The sequence below is a fragment of the Peromyscus eremicus genome, chromosome 4 (assembly GCF_949786415.1).
Source record: "Peromyscus eremicus chromosome 4, PerEre_H2_v1, whole genome shotgun sequence".
NCBI classification, from domain to species: domain Eukaryota; kingdom Metazoa; phylum Chordata; class Mammalia; order Rodentia; family Cricetidae; genus Peromyscus; species Peromyscus eremicus.
In genome coordinates, this window is record NC_081419.1 from 61,693,589 (window position 1) to 61,712,390 (window position 18,802).

The 18,802-nt window shown below is 44.8% G+C and overlaps 3 protein-coding genes and 1 long non-coding RNA gene across 10 annotated transcripts; 2 read left to right on the forward strand and 2 right to left on the reverse strand.

Annotated features, from left to right (window-relative positions):
* Window positions 1-109: 109 nt before the first annotated feature.
* Window positions 110-1,636, reverse strand: Selenoh (selenoprotein H). Its single transcript, XM_059260822.1, has 4 exons — window positions 1,356-1,636; window positions 1,118-1,263; window positions 870-1,000; window positions 110-290 (listed from the first exon to the last, which is right to left on the reverse strand). Exons 1-3 carry the CDS (start codon window positions 1,451-1,453, stop codon window positions 900-902), a joined length of 345 nt encoding a protein of 114 aa, XP_059116805.1. The 5' UTR covers window positions 1,454-1,636; the 3' UTR covers window positions 110-290; window positions 870-899.
* LOC131909306 (uncharacterized) lies at window positions 798-7,302 on the forward strand. The gene is made up of 3 exons (XR_009378821.1): window positions 798-908; window positions 1,447-1,918; window positions 6,361-7,302. It is a non-coding gene; the product is annotated as an uncharacterized LOC131909306 (long non-coding RNA).
* Tmx2 (thioredoxin related transmembrane protein 2) lies at window positions 2,233-11,252 on the reverse strand. 7 transcript variants are annotated; one of them, XM_059260819.1, is made up of 10 exons: window positions 11,015-11,251; window positions 10,617-10,759; window positions 10,176-10,299; window positions 6,707-6,767; window positions 6,353-6,466; window positions 5,972-6,048; window positions 4,829-4,935; window positions 4,594-4,659; window positions 4,363-4,492; window positions 2,233-3,452 (listed from the first exon to the last, which is right to left on the reverse strand). In XM_059260819.1, exons 4-10 carry the CDS (start codon window positions 6,747-6,749, stop codon window positions 3,306-3,308), a joined length of 684 nt encoding a protein of 227 aa, XP_059116802.1. In that variant the 5' UTR covers window positions 6,750-6,767; window positions 10,176-10,299; window positions 10,617-10,759; window positions 11,015-11,251; the 3' UTR covers window positions 2,233-3,305. The 7 variants fall into 7 exon arrangements, with proteins under 7 accessions (XP_059116802.1, XP_059116799.1, XP_059116801.1 ...); XM_059260816.1 differs by having other exon boundaries at window positions 10,230-10,262; window positions 11,015-11,250; XM_059260818.1 differs by having other exon boundaries at window positions 10,230-10,299; window positions 11,015-11,250.
* On the forward strand, window positions 10,564-18,191 carry Med19 (mediator complex subunit 19). Its single transcript, XM_059260821.1, has 5 exons — window positions 10,564-11,033; window positions 16,402-16,658; window positions 16,784-16,880; window positions 17,147-17,241; window positions 17,963-18,191. The coding sequence occupies exons 1-5, from the start codon at window positions 10,817-10,819 to the stop codon at window positions 18,029-18,031; spliced, it is 735 nt and encodes a 244-aa protein (XP_059116804.1). The 5' UTR covers window positions 10,564-10,816; the 3' UTR covers window positions 18,032-18,191.
* The last annotated feature ends 611 nt before the right edge of the window (window positions 18,192-18,802 follow it).

An 18,802-nucleotide genomic window follows, 5' to 3' on the forward strand; every position in this document is an offset into this window, starting at 1 on the left:
TCTACAATTTCCACACATAAGTTACTTTGCACTGTGAAATATACAAAGACCAACGACCCCACAAGGCTGGTTGTGTCCATTCTTTTAAGAAAAAATTTAAACTTGACCCTTATTCTCAGATACTTTAACTTTTATTAAACCAATCCAAACACTTTTACAATGCCTTGCTGGAGGGCTGCCTCACAACTGAACCATCATTTCTGGTGAGGAAGAAACTATGGCTTCAGGTACACAGCTTAAGTTTGGCCATGCACTATCATAAATGCTTCAACATCTCCAGGGAATGAAAGCTGCAAATAGAGAAGGGAACATCTGAGTAGGGTTCCAGGCAATCCCAAGGACCAGGAGAGACACAGACATGCCCGCCCACCTATGGTTAGCACACAAAATTACAGAGCTCACTCAGTATGCAAGTGCAGAAAACATGCCAAAGCACTGTGTAAAGCACTAGGGACAAAATCAAATCCATGTAACCAATAATGGGGGCGTGGGTGGGGGTGGGGTGTAATGATACCTTATCACACAGACTACTAGCAAAAACCAGCAAAGTGCAAGTAAAGTAACAAAGATTCTGCCACTACCAGGGAGAAAAACCTTACTACAGAAATAATGTCACACTCTTTTGAACCAGTAAGATTTGCAATAGACTCATGGAATTAAAATAGTCACCAGAGATGGGAAACTGAAATAGTAAACAAATGCAAAACTTGCGCATACATGTAGGGCAAGACTTTTTTTTTGGGGGGGGGGGGCGGTGTTACCAGCAGGAACTCTACAGTTTTACCCCTCTATTTCAACCCCGCGTGAGGTACGTTGTAACGGTTTCTCTCAGTCTACCCCAGTGTGCATCCCTGTGTCATGATGCAAACCTCAGCATGGGGACTCCCTGCCCAACGTCCTTATGAAAGGTACTTCTTCAATTCTTTAACCACCTCTTGAGGCTCAGGAAATTTGAGCTTTCGTGGCGGGCCCTTCTTAATACCAGTCCAGAGTTCGGCACCTGGGAAAGGATCGGATAAAGATAAATATAGTGGCACTCACTACTACCCCATCCCCTCAATCATCAGGTGGCCAGGTTTCCTTTCTCGCCCCTACCCCCATCGCGGCCTCCACTCACGGCTGTTGTCCGGGCGCAGCAGCGTCACCTCGAAGCTGCCCCTCCGCGGCTTGGATGGGTTCACCTGCACAGGCAGCTCTGGGACCTCCAGCTGCAGAGCCTGGCTCAGGGCAGCCGCATGGCGCCCGTAGACGCGTCAGCTCGTGCTGCGGACACAAGGGGTTGCAGACGGGGCCTCTGGTCGCAGCAGCCAGGGCCTACGCTTCCCTGCCCCCCCCGCGACTTCCCAGGCCCTCACCAATGCTCGATGACCACCGCCGGGCCCTCCGCCAGTTTCTCGCGCTTGTCTACTGTATCTGCCGGTGCAGCCTTCCGCTTTCTTCCGACAGGGGCCATGGTACGGACCTCCGGTGGCCGAGACAACGTGGGGATGAGGCGTTGGTAGGATAAAGTGGCGACGCAACCCCAGAGAGACAAACCCGCAAGCCAGAACCGCAGTTGCCAAGTCCAAACCACCTAGCCAAGGAAAGCGCGGCTGGCGGCCCCCACGTGACGTAAAGGCGGGCCCTTCAAGCACAATCAGGCAGCCTATCAGAAGGGAGGTGGGGGCGGTGCTGAAGACCGGATCAAACCAGCCTGCGCCGCCAAGGGGACATTAATGCGAGACTCAGAAGAAAAACACACACTTGGCGCCTTTTTCGGCTAGGGGCTTTCTGTACCTAAACCTCCTATCCTGAGATCTGTAGACCAGTTCCAAGTGAAGTTTACACTGCATTTCCGTGCCGTTTGTACACAGACTACAGAAACTAGCTAACTGGCACAGAACTTGGAGAGCCCCGTCCTCAAGTGGGAAACCAAAAGGTATGGCCTTCGATGTTAAGTGGGCTTTGAACCCGAGCCCATTTATATAATCTCGGCGCTGTAGCTGGCGCCTTGAGTCTCAGGTATTTAGGTGAATCAAGAGGATCGAGATTCAGAGGTTAATCTCTCCAACAGAGCAAGACCCTCACCCACAAGCTTAAAAAAAGTTAATTAGGGTCTAGAGGTGTGTTTGGCTTATAGAGTCCCTGAGTTCAATATTCAATCTTAGATTCAAAAAACAAAAACAAACAACAAAAAATGGGCAGTTGCTTTGCAGCTGCTCACTTTCTAATAAAGGAGAAACGCTGAGGCAATCAAAATAACAATCCCTTTATTAGGGAAGGCTGTGTGGACGAGAAAACAGCTGTCCAGACTTGGGGCTTTCTTCTTCCCGTCCCACACAAAAGACCCTCTCAAGTTTACATTGCCCTTCCTTTTAGTTCTCACAATACAGGGGGATCATTCAGTTCTATTTCCAATGATGAAAATTCTGGTTGAAGGCTTTTCATTGGGCTCAGTGACATTTAAAGATTAAATTACAACACATAAACCCCTTTTGGGTGTTTTGCCTTCATGTATGTTTGTGCACTACATACATACAGTGCCAGTCAAGTCCAGGAGATGATCAGATGGAGTCCCTGGGACTAGAGTTGCAGACAGTTCAGCCCCTCCCCACGGGGTCCTCTGGAAAAATAGCCAGTGAGTGTTTAACCACTGAGCCATTTCTCCAATCCTTTAAGCTTAACTATCTTTTTTTTTTTTCTCCCAAGACAGAGTTTCTCTTTGTAGCTTTGGTGCCTGTCCTGGATCTCGATCTGTAGACCAGGCTGGCCTTGAACTCACAGAGATCCTCCTGGCTCTGGTACCAAGTGCTGGGATTAAAGGTGTGCGCCACCACCGCCCCACCCGTGAGCTTAAGTATCTTAATAAATGCCACAGATCAAGCCAGAAAGGCCTAAGGAAGAAAGGGTTCTTGAGGAAAATTTCTTAGTGCTTTATATTCTGACAGCTAATATTAGAGTTTAATTTAGTTTATACTTTGCAGGCTCACTAGGAGGAATAATGAAACCACAGACTGGTGATATCCAAGCGTTGAATAGCAGTTTACATGCTGACCCAACCTTGGAGGGAAACCATTTCTACCTCTTGTCTATGAGATCACTCCCTTCCAGAAACACTTGGCCGAGGCAGAACAGCCTTTCCATAGAATGCTTCATGGTTCCCTAGATGATGCTTTAAAACCCAGAAGCAGGCTCCCTGCCCCAACCCAGGCCCAGCCCAACAGGAGAAAACAAATGGCCACAGCCTCAGGCAAGGATTGTGGTTACAGCTGGAATTGGGCCTCAAAGGTGCCAGAAACTGACAGAAGCAAGAACAATGCAGGGTCCTATTTGTCCTTCTTGTTTTCCCCATTGGGCGTGGCAGAGGGAGCAGGGGCCACAGGATTCTCTTCCGACACACTGTCTCCACCCTTTGACAGCTTCTTGGCTCGTTGGTATAGTTCATTCAAATTGAACTCTCGAATCACATTCTCCTATGCAAAGAGATGAACAAACACGTCAGGCTCTAGGTGGGAAGGTAAAGTTCAGAGCTTGAGAGTAGCTGTATTAAACTAAGCACAGTCTAGAAACCAGAGGAATTGGGGCAGAAATCTGTCCTAACCTATTTTTTCTTTTCTATTAGAGGTCAATTTCTGTGCCAAGAATTGTACCTCCATGCAACTGTAAAGCAATCCTGAGTCATGTGTTACTGCCTCAGATTTACTGATGAGGAACCTAATTGCATACAAACTACAGGCACCTCACAGACCAAGTCTTATTTATGATTTTCCTCAGTATTAGCAGCAAGCATATAACAAATCTGCTGAGTGACTTACTAGGTGACATCCAGTAACTAATCTACACCCTTAAAAGCAGTGGGCTGTAGAGAGCCGTGCACAGCCGTGCCTCAAAGATGGCGCAGCGTCTGGTTTCTGCCTTCCCGATGGCAGATGCTCCTTATTTGGCTAAGGCTAGGATCTGGCTTGCTTCTGCACACCTGGACCTAATCTGGCTTGCTTGCATATGTCTGACCCTAGCGGCATTGTCCACGTGGCACCACGGGGTTGATTGCCCAGTGGCTATAAAGGGCGTGGGCTGGCTTTCCCGTGAGGGTGATTGTGAGAGTGACTGTGGGAGTGACTGTGAGTGAGAATGAGAGAGAGAATGGGAGAGTGAGTATGAGTGAGAGAGAAGAAGAAAATAACTTTCCCCGGGGTCAGAAGATTGTTCAAGGTTCCTGAATAAACTGCTTGGAGAAGAGCCTGGCGTCACGTCGTCCTTGCTGGTCGAGGCAGACGCGACAGTGGGCAAGTGGCAGAATTCAGAATTAAACCCAGATTAAGTACAAAGCCCACTCACTGTTGTATATATTTCTCCAAACCATTGCCCATTTTTTTCACATACCTCAGAAAAGGTCCAAGAGACGGCTCGTCCTTTCTTGTCAATCTGTGGCCGCCGAATTACCTCCTTGCCACCTTGGAACAGGATCAGGGTAGGGAGTTGTTTGGTGAGGGGTGACGTGCTCACTTTGTACCTATAGGGCCCAGAGAGGATTTTGTACATGCAGCTGTATCCATCACTTACATCAATCTAAGTAAATCTCAGCTCAGGCCCTCTGCCCAGGCATCTACATACCTTGTGCTAACATCAGTATAGCGTCCAACATCTACCTTCCCGAAATTTAGCCCTGTACAGTTATACCTGCAAAAAATATATTATTTAACATACTGAAAAATACAGGGATGGATCAAAGGAACTAGAAATAGAGATACCTAGGTAAGAGAGAAACAACTTTGGATGTGCAAAATTAGGCCAAAGGAAGGAAGCCACAGCATTTCCATTTTTGACATGCTTCACTCTGCATACTCACTTGAGAGACAGGTCAGCATAGATGGGAGCAAATGACTGACAATCATTAGACCAATTGGCAAAGAACTCCACAATCCAAGTGACCCTCTTGTCCCGCTCCAGTTCTTCCTACCACACAAAGGAAAGAGAATAGGCTGAAACAGCTGGGCATCTGAGAAGATTCAGACCTGTGACTAACTCCTAGCCTGAACTTCCCCTTCCACATAATAAACCAGTACCCTGACAACCTTTTCAGGTTTGTTTCTTGGTACCGAAGATTGAATCTAGTACCTCACACACGTGAAGCAAGCAGTCTACCATAAGCAAAATGACCAATTTTTTTCATAACCTAAAAAAACTTAATTGTATTTACTGTGTGGGTGTAGACACATGTGTCACTGCCCACACTGAGAGTTAGTTTTCTCTTTCCAGACTGAAGACTGAGGTTTGGCAGCAAGGACCGTCTTTTTTACCCTGAACATTTTTTTTTAAAGTTTATTTTATTATTATTATTATTATTATTATTATTATTATTATTATTATGTATGTGTATGTGCCATGATGCACATATGGAGGACAGAAGACAACTCTGTGGAGTGGGCTCTCTCCTTCTACCTTTACATGGGCTCCAGGGACCAAGTTTAGGCGATCAGGGCTCGTGTGGCAAACATCCTTACCTGATGAGCCATCTCACCAGTCAACCAGCCTTTGTTTTGAGACAGAATCTTACTGTGTAGCTGGGGCTGTCCTGGAACTCACTATGTGACCTACACTGGCCTCGAACTTGCAGCAATCTGCTGGGTAGTGGTGGCATACACCTTTAATGCCAGCATCTGGGAGGCAGAGAGGCAGGTGGATCTCTTCATTCGAGGCCAGCCTGGTCTATGGAGGGAGTTCCAGGGCAGACAAGACTACACAGAGAAGTCTCGCCTTGAAAAACAAAAATGAACAAACAATAAAACAGAAAACAAAAAACAAAACAAATAAACAAAAAAACAACCATTCTTGCAGCAATGCTACCCCAGCCTCCCAAGTACCAGGAAAACAATTATGCATCACCAACCCCAGTGATGATTTCCATCCTGAGGCCCCGTCTTTATGAATAAAGAGCACAAAACCACAAAGCAGGAACCAAGAAACAAGAAACAGAATGTAGAATACTCACGTCAATGGTTTTATCATTGAAGTACTTGATGTACTCAGGACCCATGTACAGGGGGGGCTTGCAGGTCATCAGGAACACTGAACACAGAGAAAAGATGTCAGAGATACATACAGGGCCTTTTACAGAGTTTCTTGCAAACCCACTCAAGAATTTCAGACATCAAAGAATATAAATGTGTAAATAGATCGCCAGCACATATTCCTCTTAAAATACTAAGTAAATACTCACCACCTGCATATACTTAAGAGCTACAAATATAACTCATTAGGTGTAAGATAAGGACTGGAATCTGGTCCTCAAAAATCAAGCCTTTATCAAAGAACTTTACTCTTTCAAATAATTAACTATAGAACCATAACGTAATAAAAGCCATTTTCTCACCTATGCAGAGTGTGAGGTACAGGAGACCCATTCGAATATCCAGGCGGAAGAAAAGAATTGCGTTGGCCACCTTACTGAACATGAAGATGTTGCCTACGTGTTGCTCCACAGTGACTGGAACACAGAGATACCACAGTCAGGCTGGGCTGAAGGCTCCCACTCTTTTGTCCCTCTTCCTGGGGTACTTTGAAATGGGAACAGGAGGGAGAGGATACAGAAGTTGAAGGTCAAACTAGCCCCTGACATGAAATGTAGAACTAGTTCATTAAATAACACTCCTCCAATAACATGAAAAAGGAGCTTCTGTAGGGCATGCGTCCTAAACCCCAATCAGTGCAAAGCAGGGAAGCTTACTGGATCTGCGGTTCTTCATCATCACAATGGCACTGAGGAACATCAGGATCTCCACTTCTCTCTGGAAGAGAGTCAGTGACAGCAACGTGGTGAATGAGGCTGATGGGATGAGGGCAAAATATGAAATGCAAATTGTGTTGGTGATAAAGAAGTAACTGGATATGGCTAAGGTGTAGTGGGACCAACAAGTCAAAAGAGCTAAGTTAGAGTCTACCCTTGGCACCTGAATGGTATCTTTCAGCAAATCCCTGACCTTTGGGTTTTCTCTTCTTTCTATTTCCTCTCTCCCTCCTTCTATCCTTGAGACTTGCTCTCACTAGCCTGCCCAGGCAATTCTGCCTCAGCCTCTAAAGTATCAGGATTATCGTGGTACATCACCATGTCCCACTGGTTTTCTTTAACTACATTTATTGGTTTCATGTGTGTACTCCCGTGCATGGGCTGTAGCACACATGTGGAAGGCAGAGGATAACTTTCCTTCTCTCTCACTGTGTAGTCCAGGCAAGTTTCAAACTCACTGAAGCTCCTCCCACCTCAGCCTCTCTAGTGCTGGGCGCTTTTTTGTCATTTGGTAGCTGCATAGCTTAGGCTACAATGTTTTGTCTTTTTTTTTTTTTTTTTTTAGAGAATGTTTTGTAGGTCAAGATGGCACCCAACTCACTATGTTGCTTTAAACTTGTGATCCTGCCTCCACCTCTCAAATGCTGATAGTACACGTGTACTACCACGCTGCACTTCTTAACAATTACTATTGTTAGTAGTGTACTACAATTTCTTTTCAGTGAGCCTCAAATTTTTATTGTTTTGCATCTCCAGGATACCCAAAGTGTAAGTCCACAGTTAGTAGTGCACACACGTGAACCCAGCATTCTGGAGGGTCGAGGCAGGAGAAATACCAAAAGCCCAAACCTATCTTGGTCTACATAACAAGTTCCAGGCCAGTAAGGACTATAGGCACAGCTCCACTGTTGCTGGCACAGCCTGAGGAGCTCCCCTAATCTTTTAGGAGCCCTTTCAGGTCAAATTGGGACTCATAGTTTCATTAAAGGAGTTTCACAGTTGGCCATTCTAAAGAGTTTGGTGTGTATGTGTTTATTCTTTTTTTTTTTTTTTTAAATGGTGTTTTGCCTATATATATATGTCTGTGTGAGGGTGTTGGATCCTGGACTTACAGATAGTTGTGAACTGCCATGTGGGTACTAGGAATTGAACCTGGGTCCTCTAGAAGAGCAGTCTGTGCTCTTAACTGCTAAACCATCTCTCCAGCCCCATATGTGTTTGTTTTTAACAAATATTTTTACTTTATGTATATTAGTGGTTTAACTGAATGTATATAAGTGTACTACTATGTGTCTAGTGCTCGCAGAGACCAGAGGTCAATGCTGGAACTAGAATTATGGATAGTTGTGACCCACCATGTGGGTGTGAGGAACCTCACCCAAGTCCTCTACCAGTGCTCTTAACTACTGAGCCATCTCTCCACCCCCCAGAGTTGAGGTCTTCTTAAAACTATTTCAATATTCACTTTTATTATTTTTTATCACGTGCATGTGTTTGGATATGTGCAATTGATTGCAGGTGCCTAAAAAAGAGAGTTACAGGCAGCCATGAGCCTACTGATGTGGGCACTGGGAATCAAATCTGGATTATCAGAAGAGTATTTGGGGTTTGTTTGGTTTGTGTTTTTTGGGACAGGGTTTCTCTGTGTAGTCCTGGCTGTCTGTAACTCACTCTGTAGACCAGGCTGGCCTCAAGCTCACAAAGATCCACCTGCTTCTGCCTCCCAAATGCTGGGATTAAAGGGCATGCGCCACCACTGCCTGGCATGACAGTATGTGTTCTTAACCACCGGGCCATCTTTCTAGCCCTAAGCTATTTTAGTATAGGCTTGTAAATATGTAGGTTAAGGGAGAAAGAGGAGTTCAGAAAGACTGAAGGGCGTGGGCACTTCATAGGGCGTGGGTACTTCATTTTCTTCACCATAGTCATCTATAACATACTGGTGGGATTTGAAATTATCTTCAAAGGGCAGCTAAGAAGCCTAGATGAAATCATAAGGCGATTCTTTTCTTTTTTCCCTTGGGTTTTTTGAGACAGGTTTCACTGTGTATCCCTGGCTGTCCTGGTACTCGCTGTGTAGACCAGCTGGCCTCGAACTCAGAGATCCGCCTGCCTCTGCCTCCCAAGTGCTGGGATTAAAGGAGTGTGCCACCACCATCCAGCTTCATAGGGTGATTCTTTTTTTTTTTCTTCTTAAATTTATATATTTATGTACACAGTGTTCTGCCTGCATGTATGCCTGCAGGCCTGAAGAGGGCACCAGATCTCATTATAGATGGTTGTGAGCCCCCATGTGGTTGCTGGGAACTGAACTCAGGACCTCTAGAAGAGCAGCCAGTGCTCCCAACCTCTGAGCCATCTCTCCATCCCCCCTAGGGGGATTCTTAAGAGGTACCTGGCAGTGTTACAACTTATAAGGTACGACTCTAGAGCACAGGAATGGAGGAAAGTAGGGTCTTTGGCATGGTGTTGTTCTGAGATAGGGTCTCGCTATGTAGTCTTGACTGACCTGGAATGTGTTATATAGACCAGGAGGGCCTATATCAATCTCACAGAGATCCACCTGCCTCTGTCTCCAGAGTGCTGGGGCTAAAGGGGTACTACACAAAGCCTGGAAAGGTATAGTATCTTTAATGCAAAAAAAGTTAATAATCTTGTTTGAGAGTCCCAGAAATGTCCGAGGAAAGTAATGAGATCTACCCAAGGTTATAGTAATACCTTCAGGCCTTCAATCTGGGTCACTGCTATTTTAACATAAACATTTGTATAGGAAAGGAATATTAGCTCTATGCCCACAACCTTTCACAGCGAATGGTAACTGTTATGAAATTATTGCTTCTCGGATGGTGAGGGGCTCCCCTCGACTCGTGTTTTTGTAATCTTCCCCGTTTTTCTATTACCCCCTGAGGATGATAGTGTGTGAAGTTACGGTGGCCAGGGTAGTCATGCGGTTGCTTTTCCACCTAAGTCATTTTGCTGAATTAGCGACCAAAGTCGACCGGCCTACCAGAGAATTAAACAAGGTTAGACAGCAGTTTCTGAATGCTGTGTGACCTTGGAAAAGTCACCTAACTACACTGAGATCAGTTTGAAGATAGATAGACAGACAGATAGATGAATAAATAGAAGTGGTATTTCTACTAGATAGTAGATGATAGATAGATAGATAGATAGATAAATAGATGAATAAATAAATAAATAGAAATGGTATTTCTACTACTGGCCCGTCTTCCTCACCGGCGCCCCAGGAAGCTTGGCATCACTGTAGAAGACTGTTCATGTGTGAAGGAAACCCTGGAATATTTCTCCATCTTAAACAAAGGGGTTAAGACTAGTAGCGGCCTAGGATCTCCACTAAGTCTGTAGAACGGTTACATCCCGAAACCTACCCCTATACTTTCATATGCACCTGCAGGGGCAGAGATGGTCAAGGTCGAGAGCTACTGAGGCAGGGGGCGCTCACCCAGTCAAAGTCACACGGGTTACCATCTTCGCGCTGCGTGGGGAGACCGTTGCAAATCGGCGGCAGTTTCCTCACGAGGAGGAAAGCAGCGGAGAGCAGGGCAGACAGAAGGCAATAAGGTCGGGCCAGCCATCGAGAAAGCCGCGGCACCGAGTACACCAGAGCAATCAGAGGCGCGAGGACAGCCATCTTTCTTGCCTGCTCTCTCGCAGGCTCCGTCCCGCCCCCAGCTCTTCCCTCCGCCGCCCCCCACCAGCGAGGCTTCTATTGGGCCAAATATCGGATGCAACGCCTCCGGACCCGGATGTAGATCTCCTATTGGGTGCTATGATAGATCAGAAAATGAGTTAGGTAGTCTATTGGTTCACGTAGTTGTCGCTTTTCTACCTGAGTCATTTTATTGGCTATAAGACTGCGAACTGCTTCCCGAACAGTGACGGAAGTAGTTGCCGGAAGATGGTAGGCGGGGCCCAATGCATCCAATGACTGGAAGCTCTTACGAGGACGAGGGTGGTACTCTGTGAAAGTAACTGTCCAATGAAAGTCATTAACGCCAGATCCCGGGTAACGCAGGAGCCGAGGGTGCTATGGAGAATTTCACGGCGCTGTTTGGAGCTCAAGCTGAGCCCCCACCGCCCCCAAGCACCCTAGGCTTCGGGCCGGGAAAGCCGCCCCCGCCACCTCCACCGCCTCCGGGAGGTGGTCCGGGCACGGCCCCGCCCCCGACTGCGACCTCGGCCCCCGCGGGCGCAGACAAGTCGACTGCTGGAAGCGGGCCCTTTTACCTTATGCGGGAATTGCCGGGTGAGTAGTGGGGCCAAAAGCAGCCAGTCAGATAATAGATTAGGTGACGGGTGTGGCTATCAGCCTGCTCTGCGAGGTGTGAGGTAACGGGCGACGCGTGGCCAGTGGGCAACTCAAGAGTCAGAAGCTCTTTGGCGAGTCATAACCCTAAGAGATAGCTTGATTTCATGGGGTGGATTTGGGGTGGGCGTGAATATCCGGGACTACTTCTGGCGAGAAGTTCTGTGATTGGGTTCTTGGACTGCCGTTTGTGACTCTAAAAAACGTGAGCCATTGTTTGGAACCCGGGAAACCTGATTTAACATTTCTGGAGACTTTTAAGATTTTAAAGCCTGTCAGGTATATAGCAAGTTGCCATCCTTGTCAGGTACTCGGAGATTAACATATTTAAAGAAAATACTAAAATTGAACCAACTCTGTCATTCATACCATTATTTGGAAATTGGGGGCATGTGGCTCAGTGGTGAAACTCTTGCCTGCCATGCTTGAGGCGGTGTTTTCACAGAATGTTCTCTGAGTAGGTAGCATTCAAGAGTAAACAAAGCCACCCGTGGACAGAGAACAGATACTTCTAGATACAAGAAACTTGATGAGTCTGTTTGGGGGGAAAAGCTTGGAGGAATATCTGAGGGCCAGAAGACAGTTTGGACTCGAGTAAAACGAATAAATCCAATAGTGATGGGAGATAGGCAAAGGCCTTTATAAGGCAATATAGGGTGTGTGAATTTCAAATTGAAGCCATTTCAACATGGGTGCAATATGACCTAATTTATTGACTTTCAGATATTCAGCAGAATGAATGAAAATGAGATAATCAGAAGTTACCAGTCAGTGTTCAGGAAAGAGATAATGGTTTGGACCAAATCTTAGCAGTAAAGAAGTAAATGGATACAGGATACATGTTAGAAGCAGAGCCTACAGAAATAAAGAACTAAATATAAAAGGAGAGAGGAATTGGGTCTTGTGCAGAGGCTATGGTAGTCTGAGAGTAGGAAGTTGTGGAAAGAAAAAGGTGACAGGCTGAAAATCAAGAAGTGTTCTGTACTTGTTAAGTCCTAGGGACTTGTGGTACTGTACACCAGCACTCAGGAGGTGCAAGCAGGAGGATCCAGAGTTCAAGCCCAGCCTAGGTGGCATGAGGTCCTGCTTCAAAAGAAAAAGTCCTCAGTTCATTCCAATAACTATTAGCAAAATAGTTTGACATTCACATCAGTGTGTAACAATTATTATAGCCCTCTTAGATAGATATTGTATTTTATAATTGAGAAACTGAAGCATAAAGAGATTGGCTATGCTTTAGTGATAGGTGTCCTCCAGCAGTTTTATTTTAGTTGTTGTTATTGTTTGTTTTGAGACAGGGTCTCACTATATAGCTCTGGCTTGCCTGGAATTCTCTGTAGATCTGACTGGCCTTGAACTCACAGACTGGCCTTGAACTCCACCTGCCTCTGCCTCCATGTGTGTGCCACCATGCCCCGGTTTATCTTTTACCTGTCCTTTTTTTTTTTTTTTTTTAAAGATTTATTTATTATGTATACAGTGTTCTGCCTGCATGTTTGTCTGCAGGCCAGAAGAGGGCGCCAGATCTCATTACAGATGGTTGGGAGCCACCATGTGGTTGCTGGGAATTGAACTCAGGACCTCTGGAACAGCCTGAGCCATCTCTCCAGCCCCGCATTACCTGTTCTAATTGTACCTGTTTATCAGTTAGTCCACATAAATCAGTTGACAAATACTAAATTTCTGTTTGAGGCAGATGCTGGGTATGTAGGAATGGAGGGAGGGCTGGTGTGAGAAGTGGAGATCATGGTCTGAGGCTTGTGCTTGTGTTTTCGTTAGTGTCAGTCTTACTACTTTGTAGTCATCCTTCACACATCTTAGGAAAAAAACAAGATCAACCTGATGGTTTTCAGAATTTGTTGTTAGCCAAAATGACATCGAGAACAAGATGTCAGCTGGGCTGAGGCGGTGCACGCCGCTAATCCCAGTACTTGGGAGGCAGAGACAGACAGATGGTGAGTTCGAGGCCAGCCTGGTCTACAGAGTGAGTTCCAGGGCAGCCAGAGCTTAACAGCTGAGAAACCTTGTCTTCAAAAACCTAGAGGCCGGGCGGTGGTGGCGCACGCCTTTAATCCCAGCACTCGGGAGGCAGAGCCAGGTGGATCTCTGTGAGTTCGAGGCCAGCCTGGTCTCCAAAGCGAGTTCCAGGAAAGGCGCAAAGCTACACAGAGAAACCCTGTCTCGAAAAACCAAAAAAAAAAAAAAAAAACCTAGAAAAAGAGAGAAATTTTCCATGGGTGAGTAGTGGTTGACGAGGCTCCAAAGCTAAGATAGAATAAAAATGTGAACAGGAGGAAGCCTGGGGAGGGAGCACAAAGTCCTATATTCAATCTCCATACTGATAAACCAGAGAGAGGCTCTGTCTCAAAAAAATTTTTTTAATAAATCATTTTTTAAAAAGCATTAGGCTCCATGGCTAAAGACTTGGCTCAGTGGTTAAAAGCACTTGTTCTTGCAGAGGACTGGGGCTTGATTCCCAGCACCCACTCGGGGGCTCACCACTTCCATAGGCATCTATCATGCATACATGTGGCAAACATACATACATGCAGGAAAAGCACTCATACATACAAAATAAAGTAAATCTAAAAAAAAAGATAATTAAAAAAAAGTATTAGGCACAAGTATCATGATTTTTTGTTTGTTTATTTTTCAAGACAGGGTTTTTCTGTAGCTCTGGCTGTCCTGGAACTCATTTTGTAGACCAGACTGGCCTTGAATTCAGAGATTCACCTGCGTCTGCCTCCTGAGTGCTGAAATAAAAACTAAAAGCATGCACTGCCACTGGGTGGCTTGAGTGGCTTGCACTATGGGAATTTAAGTAGCAGTTTCTTTGCTTCCCCCCCCACCCCCCAGGACTGAGAATCACACTCAAGGCCTTCGACATTGCTACACAAGCACTCTATCACTGTTTTTTATTTTGTTTTTGTTTTAATTAAGAAGTATTGTTTTCTACAGTTACAGAATGTGAGTTCCAATAATTGGAATAAAGAAGCCATAGTGATGTGAACAGGATTTAGAATTTCAAGAAGGAAAAAAAAAAATGAATCTGCATGGAGTTCACATTTCAAGATTTATTTTCAGGAATCATGGCTTCTGAAAGTTTATAATGGAATCTGGGTCATCTGCTGAGCCCCCTGATATTTACTTCCTTAATTTCCCCTTTTGATGAAGTCTCATGTTACCTAGGATGGCCTCAAAACTCATGTAGCCAAGGATGAGCATGAACTCCTGATCTTCCTGCCTCCACCTCCTGAGCTGGAATTACTAGTGTATGCCACTTAGATCAGCTTGAACTCCTTTTTTAGAAATTATGAAAAGCACCAAGAACTTTCTCAACAGAACCTTAAACATAACCATCTGGAAGGAGAAGCCCTGGCAAGCAGAGGGCAGTGCCAGTTATGAGAGGCATTGTAATGCCAAGCAAGTATCCCAACACTGTTGCACATCACTCTTCTAGTTATTTGACAGTGAAGAGAAGGAAACAGGTGGCGGAAGAACTAGACCAGAAGAAAAATGCTTGTTTATTTCAGGAACATTTTAGTGTATAACCTGGGCACTAACTAGTCATGTGAATAAGACACCATCTCTGCCCTCAAGGACTCACAGTTCAGAACCTGAACTTTCCCAAGTAAATGATCATAAACAAGTCACCTTATCTGTATGTTGTCAGAATTAATCAATGAGCCTTAAAAATAATGAAATGCAAAGTTATTATCCTATTACATAGATAAAAGGAGACAGCGGCAGACAGGACAGCTAGTATTAGAACTCTATAGTTGCTTGTATTTTGATTGAGTAGTTCTTTCTAGGTAATACTTGGTATCATGAATAAACATGTTGGTCACAAGGTAGTCACAGCCACAAAAATCTACTGTTTTCCTGTCGTGATTAGTCTTTCTATTAAAAAAATAAAATAAAATGAAGCCAAGCATGGTGGCACTCACGTGTAACACTAGCACTCTCGGGAGGCTAAGGCAGGAAGTTGCCATAAGTTTGAGGCCAGCTAGAACTACATAGCAAGAGACTGTCTCAATAAATAAATGCACAGCCAGCCAGCAGAGGGCCACTGACAAGACCCTCATGCCACTGCATCCAATTCGTAGTAGTAACTTTTAGTGTAGCTGTAACTAAACTTTAAGGTTCTGTTACCCTGATTCAGGCAGAGATGTTTCTGAGACATTTTATAAAATGCGGAACAGTATCTGTTTGATACAGTGTCATGTAAGTTATTCTAGTTAGTCTAGTTTTGTTTTGAGTTGTTTTATTTTTTCAGTTTCTATCTCTACCCTGCTCCATTCCTTTTCCATTCCTCTAGCCCACAGTATAATATTTTATGTTTGTTATGTGTTACTGAGTTGGGGGTGTTTGAGAAAGGATCTCACTATATAGCCCAAGCTGGCCTGGAATGCAGCTGTCTTGCCTCAGCCTCCTCAGTGCTGGCATTACTGGCTTACAGGTATGCACCACCACACCGGCTATTATCACAGGTTTAGTGTCTGTTATCTAAAATGTTTCAAATTTTACAGTTTTTCAGAATATTTGCTTAGATTTTACTAGTTAAATATCCCAAATCCAGAAGTGTGAAGTATGGAATGTTCCAAAATCTGAAACCTTTTGAGTGCTGGAATTCTATAATTATGGTGGTTTGAATAAGAATAGACTCATATATTTGAATGTCTAGTCACCAGGGAGTGGAACTCCTTGAATAGATTAGAAGGATTAGGAGGTGTGGCCTTGTTGGAGGAAGTATGTCACTGGAGGTGGGCTTTGAGGTTTCACAAGTCCATGCCAGGTCTAGGCTCTCTTTCTGCCTGTGGATCAATAGGTAGCTCTCAACTCCTCCAGTACCATGCTGCCATGATGATGAATTAAGCCTCTGAAACTGTAAGCAAGCCCCCAGTTAAGTGCTTTCTCACAATTTTAAGATTTGCCATGGTCATGTCTCTTCACAGCAATAGAACAGTGATTAAGATGATCTTATTTAATAGTTTCCTCGTTAGTATTAAAATATAGTCCTTCATGGGGCTGGAGAGATGGCTCAACAGGAGTACGGGCTGCCCTTGTAAAAGACCCAGGTTCAGTTCCTTGGGCAGCTCACAGCCATCCATAACTCCAGTTCTAGGGCACCTATCCCCACTTCTGACTTCTGCAGGCACCAGACACATAAGGTACACATGTATACCTGCAGGCAAAATAAACATACACATAAAGTAAATCTAAAAATTGTTTTTCCCTTCAATCCCTTTTGGGTTAGTGACAAAAAATTATCTGCTTTTGCTATAACTTCGTTATTGCTGTTTTCTAGGCAGTACAGAGCTGACCGGCAGCACCAATTTAATCACACACTACAACCTGGAACAGGCCTATAATAAATTCTGTGGGAAGAAAGTGAAAGAGAAGCTAAGTAACTTCCTGCCTGACCTGCCAGGGATGATTGATCTCCCTGGCTCCCATGACAACAGCAGCCTCCGCTCCCTCATTGAGAAGCCTCCTATTCTTAGTAGCTCTTTTAATCCCATCACAGGGACCATGCTGTCTGGTTTCCGCCTCCATACTGGCCCGGTGAGTCCCTTCCCTTCTTAGGGAAGAAAAGTGGGGAAGCCTAATAGGCATGGAGGTAGTTTTCTGTCCAAGTCTGGGAGAAAGGATTTCCTCTACTCACCTGGACCTTCCTTTGGTTCCCTCAGTTGCCAGAGCAGTGTCGGCTGATGCACATTCAGCCTCCCAAGAAGAAGAATAAGCATAAGCATAAACAGAGCCGGACCCAGGACCCTGTGCCCCCAGGTAAGAAGCACTTCTGTTCATATCAAGACACTGGCCCAAGTCTGCTTAGTTACTCTGGACTCCCAGATTTCCCCAAGAAGAAATTCATGTATTGACATTTCTTGGGCAAGCAGTGACTTGGCATAGCTGCTCTATCAGCAGCTCCATGTCCTTTCTGGACACGCAGAAAAAAGCAGTTCCCTCATGTTGTGTTTTCCTGTAGCCTTAAGGGTTCATAGCAGATCTTAAGCTCAACAGTTTATATAGGCTCTTAATATCTCCAACAGAAACTCCATCTGATTCAGATCACAAAAAGAAGAAAAAGAAAAAAGAAGAGGACCCTGAACGGAAAAGGAAGAAGAAAGAGAAAAAGAAGAAGAAGGTAAGAGGGCTATTATAGTGCCCATTGAGTTTTCAGTGTAACCATTTTTTTGTTTGTTTTTTTGTTTTATGTATACGTTTCCCTACACGTGCAGTGCCCAGAGACCAGAAGAGGGCTTTGGCCCTGGAACTGTAGCCACCGTCCTATGGTGGTGCTGGGAACTGAAGTCCGGTTTTCAAGATAGTACATGCTCATAACCAAAGCCTCTCTTCAGCCCCCATCTCACCCTTCTTAAATAGAATCCTTTGCTTCAAGTTGGACCCAAGATTGAAACCCAAGGCAAACATTTTTCTTTTACAACACTGGCCAAGGCTAGTTCATTTGTTCTTTTTCTCTTTGAGGTAGTGCCCTACCACTGAGCTATCCAGTCTCCTTTTAAAAATTTTTGTTTTGCTTGTTTACTGATAATTTTTGAGACAGAATTTCACTGAGTTGCCCAGGCAGGCCTTGAATTTGCAGTCTTCCTACCTCTGCCTCCCAGACAACTGAGGTTCCAAGTCTATGCTAGTGGGCTTATCTTTTATTATTGATTTAGGGTTTTTGTTGTTTTGAGACAAGGTCTTAATGAGATTCGGCCTTGGCTGGCCTTGGACTCACTATATAGACAGGCTGGCTTCTACCTTTCTCCAGAGTACTGGGATTAAAGGCATGCACCATGTCCAGCCAGGTCTATCTTTTAGTTTCTAAATATTCTTACTCCCTTTTTCTTTGTCTCCTCCAGAACCGACATAGTCCAGACCACCCAGGTATGGGCAGCTCCCAGGCCAGCAGCAGCAGCAGCCTCCGCTAACAGAATCACTGAACTCTGCCAAGGATGGCTTTCCTGTTATATTGAACCTGCTGACAAAAACTGTCTTCCAGGCACGTGGGCACTGCCTCGGGGCATCCAACAGCTAGACAGAGGCCAGCCCCTGCTGTGCTTGTGACTAATATACTTTAGAGAAGTGCCATGCTTTTTTATGGACATCCCTTTTCACAAGAAGCTGTTTTTGGGGTTTTTTGTTTGTTTTCTCTCATACTCTTGTGCAATTTCATTTCAGGATGCCATTTGTTAAGTTTTTCTTTTTTTAAAAAAAAGTGTGTTTAACAGACTGGCTAGTATGGCTACCTTTTAAGAGACAAGTGTATAAGTTTAAGACAAGGCACTGCTAAGACATAAGAGATTTTGGTTCTTGCCATCACATTATTTCCTTAGGCTGGGAAATCAAAATGAGAGCAGAGAATATGGTTGAAAAGCAGACACAAAATACTTTGCCCATAATGTTCAGTGCCTGGATGATCTTCAGCCCCTGTCAGGAAAGCTGGTCCAGATAAGGTTTATGCCTGTGTTGATACACAACAGGGAACTATTATAAAACACCCACAATCACCAGTATATTTAAAACAACTGGTGTTTTGGTGTTTGTTTTCTTATGCTCCCACCCTTTTTTCCTGGGACTGACCCAAGCCTTGTATATGCTGGGCAAGCTTCTTTCTCCCCACCCCCTTATTCTTATTCTTTAGTTTAAATACGGATTTGGTAGTTTAGGAAAAAGCTTTTGGTTTGTGTTTTTTTGAGACA